At 47.2% G+C, this 26,706-nt stretch overlaps 1 protein-coding gene across 2 annotated transcripts in view; it reads left to right on the forward strand.

Annotated features, from left to right (window-relative positions):
• Positions 1-26,706, forward strand: part of Copg2 (coat protein complex I subunit gamma 2) — a 135,763-nt gene that overhangs the window by 107,073 nt on the left and 1,984 nt on the right. For both annotated transcript variants that reach the window (XM_042272992.2, XM_006979420.4), the window contains one exon: positions 26,489-26,586. In XM_042272992.2, the coding sequence (XP_042128926.1) occupies positions 26,489-26,586 (98 nt within the window). The remainder of the gene's footprint in view (positions 1-26,488; positions 26,587-26,706) is intronic.

Consider the following 26,706-nt stretch of genomic DNA (forward strand, 5'->3'; position numbering starts at 1 on the left):
CGCCTTTCACTCGGTCAGTCCTTCACAGACAGCACGCCACTGCCTTCTCTTTTCCTACAAACTGGCTCTTCACCCTTTCCTGCTGTCCTTTGTTCAGCTACTCATTTTTCTTGGGCGGTTTCAATATTCTCCCAAGCTTGTAGTCATCACTATAAACACAGAATCTAGAACCATCCACCAGCTCAATTCAGGAAGATGTCTTCTCAATGCCTAAAACCAGGCTTGTGTCTCCACCCCAGTCCCCACTGCTCCCAAAACTGCCCTTCCATCCAGTCCAGCAAGCTGTATTAACCCTGGCCCAAATCCTCTCTCTGCAACCATCCTCACCGTCCTTCCTTCCCTGCCAGATCCAGACTAAGAGCCTGGCTCCACATTTGCACCATTCTAACAGTATTCAGGGTTCAAGATCCCATTTCTCCCTGCTGCTTGCTTCCCACCCCTGCTTGCTTTGGTTTGGTTTTTCTTCCCAAAGTGTGGCTTGCAAGTTGGCCAGACCGCTCTTAAGGGCCTCCTTCTGCCTCTGCGACTTCCCACTTTCTTGTGCCTGCAGTTGTCCAGCTTGTGTCCCTGCTCTCTGCTCCCTGCTCTCTTCTCTCTAGTGTCTCTGCCCTGTCTTCTACAGCTGACTCCACCATGTGCTACATCATCTTGATGTACCTCCTTCCTTCCTGCAGCCTTTCTGCTTCAAGCCTGTTTCTTCTTGTGCCCTCTGGTTAGTGGAAGACTCCCAGCATTTTCTCTGTGGCCCATACTGCTCTAAAAACCTAAAACCTGCCACTTGGTCTTAACTCATGACTCTTGTCTCTAGGACCTTCTTCCTTCCTGTATCTGCTTTCATACTCAGATGGTTTCCATTGCTGTCCCACCACCACTACTGAAGCTGTGCAAATCACCTCTCTGGGTTTTCCATTGATTCTCCCTGCTGCTTATCGTAGACTGCCCTGCCTTCAGCTCTCCCATGTCAGCCATCCTCCTCTTCTTTCCTCTTCTCTCAAATGGCAAGTTAGAAGAATAAAGCCAGTCCTCCCACATCCTCCTCCTCCTCACTTTCTCACCTCCACTGCAAAGCTCAGAAAAAGAATATAGCCCTGCTCATTGCAGACACACCTTTTAAAGCCCACTGGATGTTCCTTTTTTCCTTCCTGCCACTTGGAAATACAATATTCATTATACTTGTATTTATATTTGAAAACATTCTCCTTATGTAAGTACCACACTACATCCTCTTCTTTATTTCCTTACCTTTTATCCTCTCGATCCAGCACACGGTAGCCTAAGCCCATCCATCCTATCATCAGACCCTGGCCTTCTAGACCAGGCTCATTCCACTGCTCATGGACTAGTGACCTAACTTCACTCTAAACCTATGAGATTCCCATGGTGTTGGAAGGTCCTTCCTACCTTAAGCGGTTAGGAGGTCCTTCCTACCTTGAGCGGTTAGAAGGGCCTTCCTACCTAGTAGTTGGAACGTCCGTCCTACCCTGGGCAGTTAGAAGGTCCTTCCTACCTTGAACGGCTAGAAGGTCCTTCCTACCTGGGCAGTTAGAACATCCTTCCTACCCTGGGCTTCACCCAGACCCCTCGCACAGTCTCTCTGTTGTACAGCACATCTCTCTCCTTTCAGCCAGTCTTGAACAGTAGAAGCACAGGTTCAGAGGTCAACTACGGAGTGGCTGTTCCGCATTGGTACCCAGCTGTGCCTCCACCATTTGCACACATCCTGTATCCACACTCTTACTGGACTCTCTTCCGGAGTCCAGTCCCACGTTTCTGAGGTGGCTTAACAGTTGTCTGTGCAGGAGTCTATAAGGTGCACCTCACCTGGTCTCCTCTAATTAACTCAAGCCACTCTTGTCCCTTTGCCAAAAACGCCATCAGTTCCATCCTACAAACACCCGGGCTTTTGCTCATCTTTTCTGTCCCGATAAAATCTGACATTAATACCATCTATCCAACAAACTTGTCCCCTGAGATCACCAAGTATCTCAGTTAGGGAACTCTACTGTCTGCTTTATTGTTTTCCATAGTGGCCCCTCAACCTTGACTGAATTCACCACAAACTCATGAAATTTTCTACTGAAATGCCTCTTCTTTTTGTCCCACACGAACTGCCCTAGGCCAGTTCAACACCACCTGCCACCGTTCACTAGCAAGCCAAAGATCTCTATTTGTGTTCCATGCAGGTGGTATAAACTTTCTACCATCATTCCCTGCAGATGTTCTCTTCTCTGTCACCAACACTGTGTTGACACTACTAACTTCACTTCCTGCCTTCCAGTCAATGCATGGACTCATCAGTCTTCCCCTTGTCGACTCCCTTCCTGACCTTCACCCATTCCAGACATTACTGTCAGCCTCTGTGTTCAAAACCAGTTCTCCTGAGTCCATGCTGTTGGAACCCACCCCTGCCAGCCTGGCGTCCTAGTTCTACCACATTAAAGCAAGTCAGTTACTCGTCTGAGACCTTTATATCCAACTGATGAACTCATTGGCCTCCTATAACATAGTGTCCTAAGATTTCATGAGGATCACGATCACCACAGGCTCCTACAGATGCTTCCTTCACCTGTTTTCATCCTACTCTAATTGACCCAGACCATGCCTTTTTTCTTCCCTGGGCTACATTCCACACTTTCTATCTTCTTCCTTTTTCTTCACTCTGATTGTGTCATCCTTGATGTGATAACTTCCCCTGAGCCTCTCGGCACCCTCTGCTCTCTTAGCTGCTGCTTCCTTCCACTGATTGTGCTGGTTTGACCAGCTCTCCTCTCATGTCTCCCACCTATTCCTCACCTCCTCACAACTCTCCTGGGTCCGGCTAACCCTTTCTCCTGCTTTCCCATCCACTGCCCAGAGAAGGAGAGTCGTACTCTGAACACCTGCAGCTCCTTCAGATGCCCTCTGCAATGCTCTGCTGTATCCTGTGGACCTCTGAACCTGCACCTTCACTGACCTGCCCTCTACACCTGCCCCTTCACCACCACGTTTGGTCCTCTTTGGGTCAGACTGATTGTACCTAGTCTGTACACCCCCATCACCCCTGTGCATCATCCATCTCTATCAGCCTCACTCACTCCTCCACCTCAGTCCTCAGCAGGAACCACAGTGTTGGCACTGCACTCCCTGCCCCTGACAGCAAACCCTCACACAGCTCTCATCCTTCCTCAGACCTTCCTTGTGCACTGCATCCAGCTGCTCACTGTCATCCCCCTGCACTGACAGCACCTTTTCTCCCAAGTCTGACAGTCATGATCTGATGGCTCCATCTGCCTGGACTCACAGGCTCCATCTGCTCACCCTTCCTTCTCTGTAGCCATCTCCATCCCATCCCCTCCACCAGTGATTCTCACCCAGGGGTGCATGGCCTCCCAGTAGCCTATCAGAACATCTTCTGGATGGTGTTATTGTTGGTATTTGTGAGCAGATCACTGCTCTGCCTCTGATGTTCTGATAGGCCACCTGGGGCCATGCCCGCCCACCCCCTCAGGTGGAACCCCCCCACCCCCCACCCCTGGTTAAGAATCACTGCTGTGGATGGCCACCTCTCCTCTCAGACCTTCACTCTTCAGTCCCATGCCTTGAGCTTTCTAGTGATGACAATTTAGTGTCCCCACTCAAGCATATTGGCGCTTCCTAGTCTCACTCCCTTTTTTGAGACACCTTCTTCCTTTCACTGTTTATTCTTTCCCACAGAACATACCCTGGTCCTAGTCTGCATGTGAAAGCTATTCTTTTTAACCCTTAGTCCTACCCATCATATCCTTCCTACTCAGCATCACTCAAGTCTTCTGTTAGTCTGGGTCTTTGGGGTGATTGTTATTACCCCTTTCATTTCTTCCTCTGCAATTAAAACACATGGTACCCGCTGCAGAGATTATACCTTTGGTCCTCAAGATCCTTGTTGTAGTGCACCAGCTGGTGTTATTTAGAGCAGCTACTGCCTTACTTCACCTCTGACCATCCCAAAGTCTTACTTTTACCAAAGTAGATATAGTCATTTCTGGTCACTGCTGTTCCACTGGCCTTTCATCGTCTTGCCTTGCCCTTTGACACATAATCACCAATCTTTCCTAGGTGCTTCCAACCCCTACAGCCTTGCTGTTCTTTCCACTCTTGCCACCCTTCCTTTGTCCCTTAATTGTACTACCCAGACTACCCAGGCCATACTCTTTCTTTACGGAATTCATCACACTCATTCTCTCTCTTTGCAGCCTTTTAAAAACAGAGTTCCTACTCAACTGACCCACTTTTCTCTCTCTCCTTGGTTTTGTTTTTGTTTTTGTTTTTTGGTGTTTTTGGTTGGTTGGTTGGTTTTTGGTTTTTTGAGACATGCTTTCTCTGTACAGTCCTGGCTGTCTTGGAACTCACTCTGTAGACCAGGCTGGCCTCGAACTCAAAGAGCCGCCTGCCTCTGCCTCCTGATTTCAGCACCATGACCAGGCTAACTGACACTGTTCTGAGCCTAGGTGTACTTGTCTTGGATCAGGCCCTTCCCTGCATGCTCTCTTCTCTTGCTCTTTCATGTGTTGCAAACTCCTAACCTCCTCTCACGTCTCCTGCATTCAGCTGATCGTTTCTCCTGCTGTGCTCTTTACTCCAGTGAAGCAGTCATACCCCCCCCCCCCCCACTGGACGCCCTTTCCACTGTTCTGTGTGAAGTGCTGGTTCAGTCTGGCGACCTGGGTATGCACTCTCTGCTTCACCTGTCCTCCACACCCACTGTTCTAACAGGCTCCTTCATCTTTGCAACCCACTGCTTGTACAAGCCTGCATATTATACCCAGCAGTCCATGTAAGTTCCTTCTAGAACTCCATACTCGTGGCTCCCTGTAAACTGTTTTGCTTCCTTTGCTGCTCTTTTGTATGACACTATTCCTGAAAAGCCCACAGAGAGCATCTGTCTCTTAATGTTCCTGTTTCTACATGCTTCTTGTCCTCTGCCCTCATTTCTGCCTACTCATCCTCAAACAAGGATGCCCACCTTCTCTCGGACATGCTGCTAACAGGACAGCTCTCTTTCAGGACACTCGAGCCCATCATCTTCCTTTCTTGCATCTCCACCCCCCCCCTCCACCAGTGATTCTCACCCAGGGGTGCATGGCCTCCCAGTAGCCTATCAGAACATCTTCTGGATGGTGTTATTGTTGGTATTTGTGAGCAGATCACTGCTCTGCCTCTGATGTTCTGATAGGCCACCTGGGGGCCATGCCCGCCCCCCCCCCCCGGTGGAACCCCCCCACCCCCCACCCCTGGTTAAGAATCACTGCTGTGGATGGCCCCTGTCTTCCCTGGCCTTTGTTTTCCCAGTCCATGCCCTAGCTTTCTGGTGGTGACCATTACCTGTCCTCACTCTAGCAGTTCAGGGCTTCCCTGTCGCTAAATCGGAGCCATTTCCTTTCCCTTCCTGGTTTGTTCCTTCACACAGAGCAGTATTCAGAGTTCAAGATCCCATTTCTCCCTGCTGCTTGCTTCCCACCCCTGCTTGCTTTGGTTTGGTTTTTCTTCCCAAAGTGTGGCTTGCAAGTTGGCCAGACCGCTCTTAAGGGCCTCCTTCTGCCTCTGCGACTTCCCACTTTCTTGTGCCTGCAGTTGTCCAGCTTGTGTCCCTGCTCCCTGCTCTCTGCTCCCTGCTCTCTTCTCTCTAGTGTCTCTGCCCTGTCTTCTATAGTTGACTCTTTCATGTAGCTTTTTGCTTCTGATCTATTTCTTCTTTTCCTCACCAAGAGAAAAAGCTTTTTTGCCTCTTCTGTATTCTCAATTATTCGTTCCTGTCACTTTGTCAGATATTATGTCCCCCAGTGGTTTCCTGAGCCTGTCATCAGTGTGCCAACTCCTGCATCTTCCCCACATTCTACTTGCTTCTCCAGAGCCAGCTGTTCTCACTCTTCTTACCATCCACTGATTCTTTCCTTCTTTTCACTTCTTGTGTCCACCGTCATCCTGATTCCTTCTTTTTTCCTCTTCCTATTCCACCAAAATGGTTCCCACAAAACTCGAAAGTCTACCCAGTACTTTTCATACTTCCTCCTCTTCATCACTTCTGTACCACTAACAGGGCTCCCTTCAGGAAATACCTACTATCTATTACCATAGACTCCACCCATTCACAGCATGTACATCTCCCAGTTCTTCATTCCTTATTTGGCCTGCCTGTATCACAACACTTGTGTTCAGTATTTAAGATCCTTTCTTACACAAGGCCCACTCTCCAGCTGCCTCTTCCTACCTGTTTTCCTTTAGTTCAAACCTCCTCCAAAAGAAGCTGAGCCTGGACACACTAACCTTCCCCCAGGGTGTTGCTCTCTGGCCGAACAAGTTTACTCTTTCATTACTTTCTTGTAATTTATTTATAATGCCTTGCTGGGTTTGATGGCCTATCCACATCCTTTTGCCATTTTCACCGGCCAGATGCTGTTTGCCAGTGCCTGTCTGTCTGCCAGGCATTACAGCTCTCCTTTTAGATATTTTAAATACTGAAGCACAGGTTCACTGGTCACTGCGAAATGCCTGTTCCGCATTGGTTCCCAGCTGCGCCTCTGCCATTTGCAAGTATTTTGCTGCTGACAGACATAATGATCTCAGTCTGGAGTAGGCCTTTCCCAAGTCTCATTACTTGTTGGTGCTGTCTATGCATGTCTGGCCTGAGCACATACCACTCATCCTGTCTCCTTGACTTGTCTACTAGAAGCTGAATGCCCTCTATTTGGAAACTGCAATCTCCTTCCCCCTTTACAAGCAGACACCACTCTTAGCTCCCATTTTCAAGAGGTTCTCTCCCAGTTGGAATGTCCCCATCCCTCTGTCTTCCTATCAGCTCTGATACAGTTGGCCCCACATACCACTTTTCCATGGCAGCCAAATCTAGTGACGGGATGTCTATTTAATCCTTGCATGTCCCTCATCTTCTGTTTCTCCTCTTTTTTTTTTTTTTTTTAGAGACCCTCCCTCTACTTCCTTGCAGTTTCCAGGCACATTTCTTCTGCCATCTGACATCAAGCTCTAACACAGAAATGCCCATCCTTTCTTTGACAGCTCTCTTCATGGGCACTCCAGTCCCCTCAGAGCTCATCTTCTTCCTCAGCTCCTATTAACTACTGGTTCCATTTTTCTCTGTCCCTGCCTCTCCATGGGCAACCAGCCACACGCACTCCCCCATCACCCCTGTGCATCATCCATCTCTATCAGCCTCACTCACTCTTCCACCTCAGTCCTCAGCAGGAACCACAGTGTTGGCACTGCACTCCCTGCCCCTGACAGCAAACCCTCACACAGCTCTCATCCTTCCTCAGACCTTCCTTGTGCACTGCATCCAGCTGCTCACTGTCATCCCCCTGCACTGACAGCACCTTTTCTCCCAAGTCTGACAGTCATGATCTGATGCCTCCATCTGCCTGGACTCACAGGCTCCATCTGCTCACCCTTCCTTCTCTGTAGCCATCTCCATTCCCCCGCCCCTCCACCAGTGATTCTCACCCAGGGGTGCATGGCCCCCCAGTAGCCTATCAGAACACCTTCTGGATGGTGTTATTGTTGGTATTTGTGAGCAGATCACTGCTCTGCCTCTGATGTTCTGATAGGCCACCTGGGGGCCATGCCCGCCCCCCCCCTCAGGTGGAACCCCCCACCCCCCACCCCTGGTTAAGAATCACTGCTGTGGATGGCCCCTGTCTTCCCTGGCCTTTGTCTTCCCAGTCCATGCCCTAGCTTTCTGGTGGTGACCACTCGATGTCCTCACTCAAGCATCTCAGTGCCTCTCCATCTCAAATGAACAGAATACTTTCCACTTAGAATTACTTCCTTCCCTTCTGTTCATTCCTTTACAGTGTTATAGTGCCCAATCCCAGTCTGTATGAGTGCTCTGTTTTCTTTGTCAAACACATTCGCCCTCATCCTAGTCACCTCTACCAAATATGACTATCTAACATTTTGATGTTATCCCAATCAAATTCTCTTTGCTTAGTATTTATTATCACTTTTAATTTCCCCTATTCTTTTGCAGTTAAAACAATGAGCCCTACAGAACCATCTTGAATTTTTGTCTTTCCTTTCTTCCTACAAAACATCCCCTGACCCTCTTCTTTCCTATCCTCCCCACCTGAAGTTACTCTTTCTCCTTTGGGTAGATCCCATCTTTCCCAGCAGGTGTCTGTCTGTTCATTTGAACACTAGACATGGAATTGTTTTCCAGCTCAAAACAGTAGAATTATTTTCTCTCAATACCTGGCACTTGGCTCGTGTCCCCACCCAAAACCCATCCCAGTCCTCCCGCCCCCAGCCCCTCCCCACCCCACCCCATCCTACCCCACTATTCCCAAACCTGCCCTCCCCACTAACCCAAGTAAGCCCCATCCTTTATCCCTTCCCACCCACCCACCCTTCCCCGCCGGATCCGTAGTAAAGAGCCTGGCCTAAATTTTACTCCGCAAGAACACTCAAGACAATAATTTAGCTATTTTACCTTACCTATTGCTGACTACCTTTTTCTGCTTTTCCTTCCCCATGCTGAGGCTTACAAGCTGTTCTGGGCACTCTAAAGTGCCATCATTCTGATCCTGGGACCTCCCATGTGTCTTTACTCCATGATGGTTTCCAGCTTGTCTCCTTCTACCTCATTCTCTGGTGTCCATGCTCCCTGGGTATGTCTTGTGCCCTGTCTGTCTTCCATATACTGTATCATCCTCCTGTAGCGGTACTTTTCCTTGCTGTATTTCTTCTCTTTCCTCCCTGGCTGAGGTAAACCCCTCTGGCTTCATTGCTGTGACTCTTACTTCGTTGTTCATCTACCTAGTATCAGTCACTCCATCACCTCTTTGTCCACAGTGGATGGTCTGCTCTTTGCTGTGCTCGTATGCTCATGGTCTTTCCATCCCTACGTCACCTTCTCTTCTGCAGCCATGCACTGTCACTGGTCTGGATATTCAGTTGGCCTTACTTCATACCTAACCTAAGATGGCCTTTTTCTTTTTCGCCCTCACACCAGCCTTCTCTCTCTTCTTTCCTTTCCTTCCATCAAAAAGAAGCACACAACATTACAGCCAACCCTACACTTACTGCTCTTTCCCTGTCTTACTTGTACTTGTCCACCAAAGGACTCCCCAGACTGAATACAGCCTTGTCTGTTGCACTTGCTTCAGCACAGTTAAAGATTATCTAGATCATCCATCTCCTTCCATATCCAGCCTGTACCTACCTTCACAATAGGAATGATACCATTTTAAAGACATCTTCTTGCACAAGCACCAGTTTCCATTCTGGTCTGCCTGCCATTCCAAAAAGGAAGCCTTTCAATTGAATCCCTACTTTGCACTACTAACAAGCTTCCTATTTACCTTCTGCATGAAATCTACAAACCCTGAGGAGTTTTGAAGCCCTCTGCCCACTTTCACTGCACCTTTTCTCCCTGCACAGTCTCGCTGTTGTACAGCACATCTCTCTCCTTTCAGCCAGTCTTGAATAGTAGAAGCACAGGTTCAGAGGTCAACTACGGAGTGGCTGTTCCGCATTGGTACCCAGCTGTGCCTCCACCATTTGCACACATCCTGTATCCACACTCTTACTGGACTCTCTTCAGGAGTTCAGTCCCACGTTTCTGAGGTGGCTTAACAGTTGTCTGTGCAGGAGTCTATAAGGTGCACCTCACCTGGTCTCCTCTAATTAACTCAAGCCACTCTTGTCCCTTTGCCAAAAAACGCCATCAGTTCCATCCTACAAACACCTGGGCTTTTGCTTCTGTTCTCCTCTTCTAAAATCTGACATTGATGCCACCAATTCTATACATCTGTCCCCTGAGATCTGTCAATGTTCCCAGCTAGGAAACTCTACAGTCTACTTTTCTGTTTTTCATTGTTGCCCCTTGACCTTTGCTTAAACTACCACAAATGCATAACATTTGTTTCTGAGTTGCTTCCTCTTCCATTTTCCCATCAACTCCCCTGACCCAGCTTGACTCGCACGTGCCACTTTCCCATGCCATCCCGCCTCCAGTGTGTCTCTTTCTGCCATGAATGTGAATGGTACCCTGCCCAGCCAGCTCTTTCTTTTCTCATGCTATGCTTTCTAGAGATCCTCCAGTTCCTCCCTATATGCAGTGGTATTTCCCCTGCCAGCTCGCAAGCAGTTCTCTCCATGTCTACTGGATTCCTAACTTTTCCTTTACTGTTGGGATTATTGCTAACCTCTGTTTCCAGCCTGCTCTCCTGAGTCCTTATGTTATATTAGTTCATTCAGACCATCCTAGCTGTGCTATTTTGGTGACAGTGTTCTCTGCAAAAGATGTTTCCTGTACCTTTTCTTACTCAACAAGTGGTCCTCAGTGGTCATGGCTGCCTCTACAACCTCATTCTCTAGACCTCTTTTACCATCACTTCCTTCCTGGATTCTCTATCCATGTCATAGTCTTTTCTCTCAAGAATTTGACTTCAAATTCTCTTTGCCCATATGGATGGTAAGTCCCTGGATTCTCTGGGTTCACCCCTTCTTGTGATCTTAGCAGCCCTCGGGGCTCCTGCACTTTTCATCTTTCTGGTTTCCATAAATTAAAACTTCTCACTTCTTTTCCTCCTCTCATTCCTGATTATAGGTTAATTATTTATCCTTCTTCCCCACAATTCTACATAGTATGTAACCTTCCCCATCTGCCATTCTTTTAGCTATTCTGATTTGTCCGACAGTTGTCATGTTCCATGAGAATTCTTTTCGTGGTCTCAACAAATGAAAATATATCCAACACTCCTTTCATTAGGCAGACCACACAAAATCTACCTGCTCTCCCCAGCCTCTTAGGCTCGCCACTCTGGTCTACCAAATGTATGTTTTTCTGACTCCCAACAACCATGGCTTCCCTCCTTATAATCTTTTAGGGGTTCCTTTTACATTTTTCTTTTTTCATTTATGAGATAGGATATCACTATGTATGGCAAGGTAGCCTGCAACACAATATCCTATACCTTTAGCCTCCTGAGATCTGAGGTTAGAGGTATGTGTCACCATACCCAGCCTTACACATCTGTTCTTTCAGACTCTTCAAAAAGTGCTCTTAGGGAACTGCCTTGGATTCTACTACCTAATTCTTAGCCCTAATGCTTTTTATCTTCTGCCCTCATTCCTGCCTCATACGTGCCTACTCCATCTGCCCACAGAATCACCCATTCTTACTCTGACTTTCTGCTGGGTTTACAGCTCTCTTTCTTGGCAGTCCAGTCCCTGACTTTCCCTCCTCCCTCCATGAAATCCCCTGCACTGCTGACTCCATTCTCCTCTGTTCTTGCCTCCTCATGGACAACCAGCCACACATTCAGTACCCACCTTTCTCAATGCAGGAACCACAGTGTTGGCACTGCACTCCCTGGCCCTGACAGCAAACCCTCACACAGCTCTCATCCTTCCTCAGACCTTCCTTGTGCACTGCATCCAGCTGCTCACTGTCATCCCCCTGCACTGACAGCACCTTTTCTCCCAAGTCTGACAGTCATGATCTGATGCCTCCATCTGCCTGGACTCACAAGCTCCATCTGCTCACCCTTCCTTCTCTGTAGCCATCTCCATCCCCCCCCCCCACCTGTGATTCTCACCCAGGGGTGCATGGCCTCCCAGTAGCCTATCAGAACACCTGGATGGTGTTATTGTTGGTATTTGTGAGCAGATCACTGCTCTGCCTCTGATGTTCTGATAGGCCACTTGGGGCCATGCCCGCCCCCCCCCTCGGGTAGAACCCCCCACCCCCCCACCCCTGGTTAAGAATCACTGCTATGGATGGCCCCTTGTCCTCCCTGGCCCCTGCTGTCCCATTCTATATGGAGCTAAGAGCTTTCTGGTGGTGACCATTTGATGTCCTCACTCACGCATCTCAGTGCTTTCCCCATGTCATACAGACCAACACTCAATAACTAGAATCACCTCCTTTCTCTCTGTTTCCTCTTTCACACACAATGTGCTCGGAGCCTAGTTTGTATAAGAGAGCTCTTTAAAGAAACCTATTCCTCCTCATTCCTCATAACTCCCACCAAATATGACTTTCAGGCATTCTGATACTAGTTTTTACTTTAACCTGGTCCTTAGATTTGCTTATTATCCCTCCCCACTTGTGATCCTTCTTCTTGACAACACACAGAGAGTCTGGACAGAGCGTCACTGCTGTCAGTGTCTGTCCTCTTGCTACAGATAGCACTTTACCATTGCTCTCCTTCCCACCTGCTCCCTGCTGTACTTGCTCTGTCTTGTAGTAAACTCAACTCAATCTCAGCCTCTGTTTATCAACCTCTGTACTCAAGGTGGAGTCTCTACGGGCTAGAAGCTCAATACCTGAATCCTGGCTTGTACCTTCTCAACCTAACCCTCTCATCTCCCTATGTTCAGCCCACTATTCTCATTTCCCCTTCCTAGCCAATCTAGCTAATCCCCAAATAAACCTCACCCTCACCACCCAAACTTTCCTGCCAGCCACCTATCCCTAACCAGTCTGTTACAGAGCCTGGCCAAAAGTTGCACTAGCCAAGCACACTCAAGGCTTTAAGAGCACATTTTCTACCCTCCCTTCCCCATGCCCAGCCTTGAAGGCTAGCTAAGTCCTCCAAGGGCCTTCACACCCACCCTGGCACCTTCCTTCTTGCTTCCTAGCCTATTGTTGCCTAGCCTGTCTCCCTTCCACCTGACTCTTGCTCTCCATCTTCCCTGGGTGCCTTTTGCACCATTTGTCTTCCATACCTGCCTGCCATACTGTGACTGCATTATTGTCCTGTGGTCACATTTCTCTCTCTCTGTCTCTCTCTGTGTCTCTGTCTCTGTCTCTGTCTCTGTCTCTGTCTCTGTCTCTCTCTCTCTCTCTCTCTCTCTCTCTCTCTCTCTCTCTCTCTCTCTCTCTCTCTCCCTCCCTCCCTCTCTCTCCAAGACAGGATTTCTCCGTGTAGTATTGGTGCCTGTCCTGGAACTCTGTAGACCAGGCTGGCCTCGAACTCACAGAGATCTGCCTGGCTCTGCCTCCTGAGTGCTGGGATTAAAGGTGTATGCCACCACCGCCCAACCATCTTTCTCTTTCTTACCTGTTCCTCTTTTACCACCTGCATTACAGAATTCATCCTCCCACTTCTCTGGGGCTTGTACTTCTCTCAGCTACCTAGTGTCTGCCGCCTCATCCCCTCCCCTGCTCTGTTCTCCATTGGAGTCTTCCTGGACCCTTCTCAGCCTCTTTCCATCCTCTCCCTATTACCTTCTTTTCTGCAGCCAACAGCTGTCACTCATCTGGATAGTCCATTAATTCTGGCTTCAAGACACACTTAGGCTGCCTTTGCTTTATCACTGCAATGATTTGGATTGGGGTGGGGAGCTGTCTTTCCATTAGAGCCACTGGGTTCCTCAAAAGTCTGCACACTGCTTCCTTTGAAGCTTCCCTTCCTCTGTTGTTTCTAATGTACCAGGATCCTTTCCCAACAAGTGGGACTGCACCACCATCTGTGACAGTTGCCTTCTCACTATCAGTCCTATAGTCTAAGTCACTCTTGTTTTCTTTTTCTCCTTTGGGCCCACTACATTATAAGACTAACACTCACTCAGTTTTGAAGTCCTACTGTTTATACACATTGTTTATACACATACCAGTCTTCATCCTGTTTCTCTTCTTTATCTCTTGATAAAAAATAAAACAAATAACAAAAACCCAGCCCCTGAACTCCTAAGCCTCAAACCCCTAGGGCCTTGCTGCATCCTGTAAAAATATTGTTACCTACTTTCTTTGCCTTCTAAAACTAAACCTACAAGACCCCCTGCATCAAGGCCCCACTAACCCCTTGTCCCTGCAGTCTCTGTTACACAGCACACCTCTCCTGCAGCCAGTCTTGAACGGTGGAAGCACACGCAGATTTAGTGGTCACTGCGGAGTGGCTGTTCCGCATTGGTGCCCAGCTGTGCCTCCACCATTGACATGTATCCTCTATCTACCCACATGCTCAATTCTTTCCACTTGAGTCCATTCCCATGTCCCTGAGGTTGTCTTCCAGTGCCATCTGTCCAGGAACTGTCATAAAGTGCATGTCATTTGGTTCCCTCTAATTAAGCCAAGTCGCTTTGACCCTTTCCTTTACCTTTTCCTAAGGGCCCCATTCTGCAAACCCTTGGAGTTTGTTTCACTTCTCTTCTCCTAAGACTTGACACTGATTCTCCATCCTACCAGACTGACCCCTGAGTTTGCCAGTGCCCCCATTTGGAGAGCTTTACATCCAGACTTCCCCTTTTGTACAGTGGCTCATTTGCTTTAGCCAAAACCACCACACAAGATCTTTCCATTTTCTCCTGGATTGACTTCTCTTCTCTTTTCCTATCAGCTCCTTGACTTGACTCCCACTGGGCACTTTCCCATGGCAGCCAACTGCAGTCTCTCTTTCTGCCCTGAACATGAATTTAAATCTTACATGGTGTTCCCCTATGCCTCTCTCTACTATCGTTTTCCAGAAACCCCCCACTTCCCCATCAGCATCCAGCCTTACTTCTTCTGCCACCTCCCCGCCAACCCATGGACTCAGGACTCTTTTCCCTTGCTATCTGCTCAGCTGTTGACCTGTCCTCACTGTTGCCACTATTGTCAGCCTCTGTGTCCCTAGCCAGCAGGACTGAATCCATCAGCTGTCCAAATTCACCTCTAAAGTTCTCTCTATTTATTAAAGGCAGTGACATACCTGGATCCTTTCCCTCCACCTTTCCTCACTTCTGCACATCAGGGATAAAGTACCATGACCACTCCTCCCTCTTTCTGCTCTGGCCTCATCTGCTTCTCTGCTGCACACTTCTCTTCCATGGTCTTTATCTTCCCTGGGCTTCCTTATGCACTCTGCCTGCATTAAGACAGAGTTTCTGCATGTTCCCTATCCATTCCCATGCCCATGGTCTTGGCCATGTCTTCCTAGATGTAATGCCCTCTGTAACCCTCTCAACATGCCTTTTCTTTCCTTCCTGCTGGGCTCCTTCATTTTGTTCTTTCTCATTCTTGCCAAATAACATCTTAGCTATCACAGGTCTCCCTTGGGTTGAAAACCTCTAACCTCTTACTTCTGGGCCCTGAGTAACCATTTCTCCTGCTTTTCTCTTTCGTGCATAATTAAGAACTATCTTGCCACTATGCTTTGTGCTGCTGTTAGGAATCCTCTAGCTGATGTAGTAGACATTTTCATGAGTCCTCCCTTCCTGAGCTACCCTTGGTGCCCAGTGTTGGATTGCATTCACTAAGCTAGAGTCCTACTGTACCATTATACTCCCATACCTAGGCACTCAAAGTTTGCCTCTTCATGGCCTGAACTATGGTATCCTCTCAGCATCCTACATCTGTGGCACAAGGTGACACATATCACATTGCCTTTCACATTCTTCTGAAAACATGCCGAGGAAAACTGGGTCTTTCATTCTATACTATGTTCCTGTCCATGCATGCTTTTGTCTTCTGCCCTCATTCTTGTTCCCACACAGGTCACCCCATATCCATACAGAGGTGCCCACCCCACTCTGACCTGCTGCTGGGCTGACAGTGCTTCTCCTGGGCACTCCAGTCCATGACTCCTTTTCCTCCTTCTCCTTTAGCATTCATTTCCTTCCCTGAGTTTCCCTACCTGCCTCTCCGTGAACAACCAGCCACACACTCCCCCATCACCCCTATGCATCATCATCTCTATCAGCCTCACTCACTCCTCCACCGCAGTCCTCAGCAGGAACCACAGTGTTGGCACTGCACTCCCTGCCCCTGACAGCAAACCCTCACACAGCTCTCATCCTTCCTCAGACCTTCCTTGTGCACTGCATCCAGCTGCTCACTGTCATCCCCCTGCACTGACAGCACCTTTTCTCCCAAGTCTGACAGTCATGATCTGATGCCTCCATCTGCCTGGACTCACAGGCTCCATCTGCTCACCCTTCCTTCTCTGTAGCCATCTCCACCCCCCCCCTCCACCAGTGATTCTCACCCAGGGGTGCATGGCCCCCCAGTAGCCTATCAGAACATCTTCTGGATGGTGTTATTGTTGGTATTTGTGAGCAGATCACTGCTCTGCCTCTGATGTTCTGATAGGCCACCTGGGGGCCATGCCCACCCGCCCCTCGGGTGGAACCCCCCACCCCCCCACCCCTGGTTAAGAATCACTGCTATGGATAGCCCCTTGTCCTCCCTGGCCCTTGCTGTCCCATTCTGTATGGAGCTGAGAGCTTTCTGGTGGTGACCATTTGATGTCCTCACTCACGCATCTCAGTGCTTCCCCTCTCATTTAGACCTACATTCTCTTCCAACCACCTCCTTCCTTTCTGTGTTTACTCCCTTTACACATGACATGAGAATTATTCTCTTGAAGGCCCTATCCCACCCGTCATACTCTCCCACCCTTATGTCAGTATTGTTGCTTCCATCCTGGTCCTCTCTGGACTTGCATCTTTTTTTCCTTAAACCTCCCCTCCTCTTTCTATGCAGACACAAGGAACCTCTGCAGAGCAGACTGCTTTGTTTCCTGTGAAAATGGCCCTTGCTTTTGCCCGCCTTCCCACTGTACTTAAAGCTGCTCTAGTTTCTTCTTTTTGTAAGAAGAGTAGACTTCTTCAACTTGCATTAATTGTCCTCATCACTCAAAATAGAATCTACAAGCTCATTTGTAGAAAATTGTTATCTCTAAGCCTATGTCCTCAATCCCCACTTCCACCTCCAATATATTACTACTCCCAACCCTGCCTTCCAGGCTAGCCTAGTCTGGGCCTATCCCAAACCCCACCTTAAATCCACCCACCTACTAGATCCTTAAATTCCTACTAGGTCCCAAGAACCTGGCCAAAATGTTATACCCTTGACAATGGTGTTCACATTTCTGTCTAGCATTTACTCTCTACACCTTTTCTGTTCTCTCTCTTTCTCCCTCCCTCCATCTAATCTCCCCCCTCTCTCTCTCTTCCTCTCTCTTATATCCCCCTCTGTGTGCTTGCCTTCATTGTAACCTTGGAACCACTTCCTTCTCCTTGGTCCAGCCTGTCACTTGAACCATACTCAGTGCTGTCTGTCTGTCCACCTAGTGCCTCATGTCCATCTGTCTTCCATAGCTTACCTCTCTTTCTCTTCCTCATCAGAAATCTCCCCACATCTGTTCTTGCTGCCTTTCTTCTCTTTCGTAGGCAAGAGAAAGCTCCCTGCCTTGTATCTAGACATACTCCTGTGATCTACTTCTTTGTATTCCCGCCTCATTTCTTCCTAAGAATCAACTCATTTCTTTAACCCATTCTCACTGCCCAGCACTTCCCCTCCTCTCCCTATCTCACTTTCTCTTCAGGGACTTTGACTACCAGTTTATCCATTGATTCCAACCTTTTCTGTGTCTCAGTAGTCTTTGCCCACTTCTCCCCTACTAATAGTTCAGCCTCTTTCTTCCCATCCCATGAAATACATTCCCACAAAGCTCCTCTTTATTTCCTCCTTTCTTCTCATCAGATTATTTCCCCCTAAAAGAACCTCCATTGATCATAGGCTGTCCAGTTTCCCTTGCTTCTCCTTCCGGCCTTGATATACCACCTTCACACACCCATTCTTAGATTTTTAAGACCCTCTTCTTAAGTAATTTTTATTTGCCATCCTGTTGTTCCATGTCCTCTCTTGCCCTTTGGATCAGCTGACCCAGAATAGAAGCCCACACAGCCCCAAAGCCCTCTGCTCCTAGAGCCTGGTTTCCTGCTCGGTTATCTGTCTACCTTCTTTACCCCCAATACTAAACCCACAATGCCCCGTGGGTTCCACTGTCAACTTCTCATCCCACCTTGCCTTCTGTGTCAGCCAATACAGACTTCTAGCCACCCTGCAGAGGGGAAGAATGGATTGAGTTGACCCTACAAAATGTCTACTCAGCATTGATGAGCAGATGCTCCTGCACCATTTACCAACCTCCTGACCCACATTCTGGACTTGGTGTCCATGGGTCCGTCTCCATGTTCCTGAGATTACCTGCCAGTACTGCAAACATTGCCTCACTTTCAGGATCTAACAGAAGTCACTGTGGCTCTCTGTGCCGTATTCTCTAAGTCTACTGCTTTGCAAATGCCTAGGCTTCGGGTTTCCTTCTCTGCTCTTCTCCTGTGGTTTGACATTGATACTGACTTGTCTCCGTTACCTGCACACACTTCCATATGGGAACTTTGGAGCCCACCAATCCTTTCGTAATCATCTCATGTTCAAGGCTGACCTCTGCAGACTCCTCACTTACTGCCCCTTATGTACTTTCCAAGTGTTGCCTTTCCAATCAGCTCTTTTCCTTAACAAATACTCTTATCTGCTACATTCCTCTGGCAGCTTTAATAGTTTTCTTCCTACTTGGGTACAAATTAACCATTGTCTCACCATCCCCACCATCCTTCTCCCCACCCCCTCTCCGTGGGTTCCTGAAAGACTGTGCTTGTACTTCAGCATCTCCTTTACTTCTCCTGCCACCTTCCAGTGACACTGTAGTCAAGTGTCTCTCCCTCCCTGTCTGCTCCCTTCCTAAAAGTCATCGCTGCAAGCTCACCTTGGTCTCGAGTGTGCTGTTTGAGCTCTCTGACCTCACCTGTAATCATCCTAGCGTCTCAGTTTTACTGCAGTAGACACAGTTGTTTCTTCCCTTTGGGGCTTCCCCTCGAAGCTGTCGTCACCTCACCATGTCTTTCGTTGCCATGGTAGTCCTAGAGTTTTCTAGGGGCCTTCCCAGTCTCTGCTTCCTGCTCTGGCTCTCCTACCCAAACTCTCTTCCTCCCCAGCTGGGCTCACCTGGCTCACTCCTGTCTCCCCTCTTCTCTGGTGTGCTGTGGTACCTTTCCCTTAGCTCTCTGTGCTCTGCTCTCTTGGCTGTTTGCTCCTTCCACTACTTCTCATTTGGACCCAGTAAGCAGCTCTTCTTCCATGCCCTCACGTTTTTGCCAAACTCCTCACCTCCTCTCCCCTCTCCTGGGCCCAGATGGCCCTTTCTCTCGCTGCACTCTCTTCGGCTCTGTCACACCGTCAGTGTCTGCAGCTCCTTCAGATGCCCCTGCGATGCTCTGCTGTATCCTGTGGACCTCTGAACCTGCACCTTCACTCACCTGCCCTCTACACCCGCCCTTCACCACGTCTGGTCCTCTCTGGGTCAGACTGATTGTACCAAGTCTGCACCCTCTGCCCATCACTCTCGGTGGCCCAGGCTTATGAGTTCCTTCTAGAACTCCACCTCCACAGCTCCCTGTAACCTGTTTTGCTCCTTTTCACACCCTTTTAGTCACACTCTGATAAAGCTCTCAGGGAACATCTGCCTCTCTGATTTTTTGTATTCTGCTCTAGACAATCCACCCCATCCTGACCTAGTAACCTCTACCCTTACCCTAACTTGATCCTAACAACAATTCCTCCACCTGATGGTCCTGCTTCTCTTCCCAATCAACACTCAACTTCTTCCTTGACCTCCATTTTGTTACGAGCTCCATTCTCCTCTTTCCCTGCTTCCCCCTGGATAACAAGCCTCAACTTTCATTATTACTGAACACTACCCATCTCAGCCTCACTCACTTCTCCACCGCAGTCCTCAGCAGGAACCACAGTGTTGGCACTGCACTCCCTGGCCCTGACAGCAAACCCTCACACAGCTCTCATCCTTCCTCAGACCTTCCTTGTGCACTGCATCCAGCTGCTCACTGTCATCCCCCTGCACTGACAGCACCTTTTCTCCCAAGTCTGACAGTCATGATCTGATGCCTCCATCTGCCTGGACTCACAGGCTCCATCTGCTCACCCTTCCTTCTCTGTAGCCATCTCCATCCCATCCCCTCCACCAGTGATTCTCACCCAGAGGTGCATGGCCCCCCAGTAGCCTATCAGAACACCTTCTGGATGGTGTTATTGTTGGTATTTGTGAGCAGATCACTGCTCTGCCTCTGATGTTCTGATAGGCCACCTGGGGGCCATGCCCGCCCCCCCCCTCGGGTGGAACCCCCCACCCCCCCACCCCTGGTTAAGAATCACTGCTGTGGATGGCCCCTGTCTTTCCTGGCCTTTGGTTTCCATTCCATGCCCTAGCTTTCTGGTGGTGACTGCTTGATGTCCTCACTCAAGCATCTCAGTGCCTCCCTTCTTGTATAGACCCTGAACCCTCCTTTTGGAGACACCTCCTTCCCTTCCCTGTTCATCCATTCACATGCAGTATGTTCTAACCATAGTCTGCACTATATGATTGATATTTTACTCCTCATTTCCACTTTTTTTTCCCTCTTTAAAATTTAGAGGTCCAGTATCTGTTTTTTCCTTGGATTTTTCAGTTTACCTCCCCTTCCACCTCCTTCCATCACTGCTTTCTAACATCTTTCTGGTGTCGTCGTCATTGTCGTCGTCGTTGTCGTCGTCGTCATCATGGCATGGATATGCTCTTTCCCCTGTGTTCTCTGGGCTCCTTTCCCCAGCTTCATTCAGTGTCTTTGCTCACTTCCCCAGTGCCCCTTGTTTGAATAGACTTAACTATACTCCACCCTCCTTTCCATCCTGCCCTACATGACTGTCTCCTACTTGCTTCTTTCCCGTCAGTGTACTTGGTCTCTTGTGCTCTGGTCCTTTTCTTGTCTCATACTCTGATTCTGCTGCCCCCTTTGGTTGTTGTTGGTTGCTAACCTCACTCTTGAAGGTCTTGTGACACTAACTAACCCTCTATTATCAAACCCATAACATACTTAGCTTCCACCTACATTCTATTCCTTTTGATGTAATTACAGTGCCAAGACTTTTTTTCCCAGCATGTCCTCTTCACATGGCCTTTCCCTTGCTTTTTTACCTGTTCCTATTCTGCCTGTGTTAGGGATGACTAATTTATCATCCCTCAATCTGTTTTCATAGTTCCCATTTTCCTAGACTGTGCTCAGTTGCTCTGGTTCTCTGGTCGCTCCTTAGCAGGATCCCTGCCACTCGATTTGTTTCACGGCTACACAACCAAATTCTTTGTTTGGTTTGGGTTTTAGAGACAGGGTTTCTCTATTTAGTCCTGGCTGTCCTGGAACTCTCTCTGTAGCCCAGGCTGGCCTCAAACTCAGAGATCCACCTGCCTCTGCCTCCTGAGTGCTGGGATTAAAGGTGTGCGCCACCACCCCTAGGACACACACATACACACACATACAACCTAATTCTTAACTTTTCTATCAACTGTACCTTCCTTTGTATACACTTCCCTGAACATTACCCCTCCCTCTCATGTCCTGTTTTTAGTTATCGTTTGATCTCCTTCCCTTTCTTCCTTTAATAACTACCTTCTTCCTGACTCAACTGCTTTGTAAATACCAGCAATTATCATTAACCGCGCCCCCCCCCCATACACATACTCTTTTAATAGTAATACAATACATTCTGAGTTTGAAAAGGCCTTCATCCAGCTCCCTTTTGGGGGAAAAAAAAGCACATTTTCAAACCACCATTAAAATGATAATGAAAAATTTTAAGACTATTTTACAATATAAACCATGTTTAAAAACAGTTGTCCAATTATCTTACATGCAGTGTTCAATAAGAGACACATTTTTATGTAGTACAAAATGATCCCATACTCACACTATAGGATGAAACAGTGATATTTTTAACATAAGTAACAAGTTGTAATACCTTACATACTAAATACATAGAATATAAATAAATATTTTGGAAATATTTACTTACCAACTGATGAGTTTCTTGAGTTATCTCGCCCATATTATTGGGAAGATGACAGGAATATTTCACAGCATTTTTTTTACGGTCCTTGATCATAGGAAATGAGCCTACTGATAAATACTATGGCCATAAAAAAAAAAAAAAAAACTATACTACCCCAAGCAGGCTTATGTACAAGGGAATCATTAGCATTAGCATCTGAGTGTAACTAACTAGTACAAGGCTTCCTAAGCACGTGGTGGTGGTGGTGGTGGTGGTGGTGGTGGTGGTGGTGGTGGTGGTGGTGGTGATGTGTGCGCGCGCACGTGCGCGTGTGCATGTGTATACAAGAACTTTACATGCTAACTACTTTTAGACTGTGTACTACAGAGCTAGTAATATTTGCATTCCTCTTTGTGGCCTGTCGCTTTTGACACTCTGAACCTTAGTGTTCTAAACGACCTCAGTTGGCTTACTTTATCGCCATTCAAGCACACCCACCCCATAAATATGTTCTCCTGATTGTGTCTCACTTCTCTCACCTTCAGTTGGCTCTACAAGATTCCTTAACAGTCCCCAGCCAATCCAGCCTCCAACTTTCCTGTCTCTCCCTACCATATCTTAAACATTCTGCATGCCTCATCTGATCTGCTGAGCCCACCTGAATTTCAGGTTCAGTAGGGCTGTGACTCTATACTTAGAACACAGTTAAGAAACACTGCTCTTCCCTTCCCTTCCACCGAGCCCTTAAGTTACCAAGTTCACACCCGGGCATCAAGCACTCCTTCCTGCTCTCTTTTCTGGGCATGTACTCCTCATTGTGTTCAGAGTTTAGTTCTGGAAACTGTGCTACAGCTCCATGGTCTCTCTCATCGGAATCATTCTCTAGGTTTCAGAGGCATTAACCTCTCTTCTTCATGTCTTGGGACCCAAATAAGGGGTTTCTCCTCCTGGACAGGGCCTGCCGTAATTTATTTTCACCTGTTGTTTTCCCACTCCTTCCCTCCTCGCTCTCTGGCTTGTCCTAAAACAGGATCAGCCCTCTGGTAGAAACCACCTGTGTTCCTCTTGAACAAGGCTGTCTAGCCAGGTTCTCTCTCTAGATGTCTCCCCTCTTCCGAAACAAGAACAAAAACCCTTCGTACAGCAGAGGAACTTTGGTGCAGCACTCTACATGGCACACATGTATCAATTTGTACTCCGATGTCTTAATTATATGTATGTCCATCCCCCATTTCTCCTTGGAAATAAAAATGAAGTTTTACTTTTGAGTTGGGTTCCCATCATAATCTTCAGCCACTCTCTCCCAATATTATTCATCCATTCTGTGGACACACTACTCAGAGACTTCTCCTGGTGTCATTTTATCAAGGTCCAGCCTAGTCCATCTCTTCCTGTTCCTTTGAATGAAAACACCCACCAAAGCCTCCCCTAATTTAATGCCCTCACTCTTTTCCCAGTACACATGTATGCCACTTTTGAAAGTCTGGCTTTAAGATCCAACAGCCAGCCTGAGACCCTCATTATTTCAGTCTCACAGGTTCCATTCTGGGGACCACCATTACCATGCTATCTGCCATGCTGCTCCTACCATTAACTCTCCTTCAGATAACTCCCAGTCTCTCTCCTCCTCCTCCTCCTCCTCCTCCTCCTCCTCCTCCTCCTCCTCCTCCTCCTCCTCCTCCTCCTCCTCCTCCTCCTCCTCCATGGTAGTCAGTACAATATGGTTTAGTCCAGACTTGGAGAAGGTTCCTGCAATTGGCCATAGCTCAGAGCCATCCCATTTATACTCCTCAACCCTTAGGTCTGTGAGTCACATTGGTGGCTTCAGATGCCATTCAAGGAGAAACCAGCAGATGATACTCCTTCATAACACTGTTTCATAGCCACAGTCTTCTCTCCATCTTTGGTTGCAATCTAGCATAACACAGTTTCTCTCCTACAAATTCAACTCAGTCATTTTTCTTCAGCATTCCCCATTTTGGCCCTCTACAATGCCCTTCCCTACCCACCCTTTGTACTCACTTTGTCCTTCATTCAAAATACTATTTACTTTTTTTTCAGAATCCAACCTGTCTTCTCTGATCCTTTCATACAAGGCTCCCTAAGTATGTCACTCAGAGTCAGCCAATATCCACAAAGCATATCAGAAGTTTTAATGGCGCACTATGCAGTAATCTGCATCTGTCATCTTTTCCATTTCCACCTGCACTATAGTCAACATGGATGCAGAATTCTTGAGATATATTTGCTTCCTCATAATCTTTACTCATTCTCCATCTTGTAATAGCAGTCTATTCTCAGCACAAGCTACCTGCCCACACCCTCCACTAAGCAATCCTAGTGTCTCCATAAAGTTGTCACCAGCCACTTTCTACCAGCACTATGGCATCTTAATCGGTAAACTTTCCCTTCCATAACAACCAAATCCTCCAATTTCCCTCCAACCCTTCCTGTTCAGGTCCTTCTTCCTCATACTGTTCGCCATGGTCTCTAATGCCCAAATGTGACCAAGTAGATTTACATTGAGCTCTGACAGGACTTTGCATTTGAGATCTTTAGTCTCCACTTTCTCTGCTTGTTGGCCCTCTAAGAGGCATGCTTTCCTTCCCTTTGCTTCCAGTCTACCTCTTATTTTCATTCCTTCCTGATTTGAGGCCCACGAATACAGTCTTAACTTTAATTTGATGTCTGTCGTTCCTTAGTGCTGGCTCTTTCACATCTGTGGTTAACTTTAATGTTGATAATTCTGTACTGTTGCTCCTCCTTTAATCTAGAGATAATCTAGAGATAGCCTTAGTTTTTAGCATCCCTCCTGTTCTGTGTGTAGTGCTCCCATGGATTCAGCACTATCTGCTAAGTAACATCCATCTCCATCACTCATTTTTTTCTTTCTTTTTTACATCCACCGGGTAACACTTCATCCTCCTTAACTTCCTGTGTACTGTGTTCTCAGCTAAGTCTAGACTCTGTGGATCATTCCAGGCAGCCTATTGCAGATCCGTTCCTTTAACCCTCTCCTTTTTGCTCTCGTGGCACACCCTTTCCTTCAACTACCTAGGAATCTCTTCAGATCTGTATCTCCTCTTTTTTTTTTTAACCAGTCTTCCCCTCAGTGATTAACTTCAACTTTCCACCCTGACATGTGTTTACTACACACTCAGTCCCCAGCCCAACTGTACATCCCTCTCCCTATTTAGCTTCCAGCATTGATTTTTTTTCCAATTCTGTATTCTTTTCATACTTATCTCCTTAGCAGTTGACTCTCATTTTATCCAGTCCTTATAAAATATGCTTCATTTTTTAAGCCTCTTTAACAGAGGTCTTCAGGTTTTGTTTTCTTTGTTCCTTTTGGTTTTTGCCTTTCCTGTTTGATGAGGCTGTAATCGTTATGATAGTGGAGTTCTGCTCTTGCCCTGGAAGGGTCCCTCTGCACTGCCCTCTTGTCTCCCAATGTCTGTCTCTTCTTTAGCTTTACTGATGCATTACTAACCCTGGCTTTTAATGGAGCTCTTGGAAGGTTCCCTGAAAGTCCTCATTGTATCAACCAAATCATTTAATTAAAAAATGTGCCACAAAGGTGTCATTCACACATTCCTCCTCAACCCATCCCTAAGTGTCACATCCTCAATACTTTTAAATGCCTTCTCTCTTGGCTTCTACATCAAATCTAACTAGTCTGCCCCAGTCTGTGGTCTACTCTACCATTCATTTTGTCTCTCTTCAATCTATCCCCAGGCTCCTAATCCTGCAACTTCACATAGCACTCTATTAAGATTTGTACTAAAGAATCTATGGCATTGAATTGTAGTGCCATGAATAGATTAATTGTATATATAATCACACTAATTTAACTCCTTGACAATGGGCTTTGGAAACAGAGGTCATATCTAACTCATTTTTGTGTCTACTACATTGCCTTATACCTTTACTTAAATGTCAGTGGGATGGGTGGATGGGTGAGTGGATGGATGGATGGATGGATGGATGGATGGATGGATGGATGGATGGATGGATGGACGGACTGAACAAATACCTCTTATTGCCCATAATTTCATGCTTACATTTGAGTCTCCTTTCTTCTCTTGCTCATACCCCAAAACAGCTTTCTAATGCTCCAGTTTCTAGTATTTTGTGCACATAAGCCTTTTCCAGACCCCTGACTAGACCATAGAGGCCCTTCCTCCATCCATGCTGGCCAAGTTCTCTCTTTCACTTTCCCAAATTGTGTCAATTTATTATTACTCATTTCTTACTTAATTCTGTCAGTCATCTAAAATGAACAGTGCCTACTTGCTTTTTCAATTTGAAACAGACTTTACCAATAGTAAAACCTCACTTTCATCTACTCACTGCATGTTGAAAGTTGACTTAGGAGGAGTTTATTCTGGTATTCTGTGGATCCACTAAATCCACAATCTAAAGACAGCCTTGCAACTGTGTACTTGGTCAGTGTTAATCTGATGATCTGTGTGCTTTGCTGTCAGTAGTTTTTGCTTTGTTGTGTCCTACAGCATCGAGTGGCTCTTTCAGTTTTCCAAAATATTGGCCCTTTTTACCAGCATGACAAAAAGTTCCCCCCCCCAAATATCTCCCCTGGTGTCTTCACATCAACACAAAAACAATGTGCTCAGATCATCTCTTCTGTGTACTCTTCTAGTCTACAGCACAGAAATGTTTTCAAATCATACTTGTGAAACTGACTTTTTGACCAGCTTGCAAGCTGCATCAGGAATTCTATCTTAGAACAGGATATGCATATGTTAACACTTGAAATGTGGAACACAGTGCTGAGCAAAGGTGGTGCTTCCTCAGTAATGATGGAAATGTGCTTGTCCTATCCACTCATGTACATTCACCTTCTCTTCCCTCCAGTTGCAGGCACCTTTAGCTGTACCATGAAGTTTACAGTCCGGGATTGTGACCCTAACACTGGAGTTCCAGATGAAGATGGATATGATGATGAATATGTGGTGAGTCTTCCCTCAGACCCTGTACCTTTGCAACATTGAATGACTTCTAATCACAAGAGCATTTTTCTGGAAACATCTGACAAAACTCATGGGACCTAGACTAACCCTCTCTGTAATGGA

This window comes from Peromyscus maniculatus, chromosome 3 (genome assembly GCF_049852395.1).
Source record: "Peromyscus maniculatus bairdii isolate BWxNUB_F1_BW_parent chromosome 3, HU_Pman_BW_mat_3.1, whole genome shotgun sequence".
NCBI classification, from domain to species: Eukaryota; Metazoa; Chordata; class Mammalia; order Rodentia; family Cricetidae; genus Peromyscus; species Peromyscus maniculatus.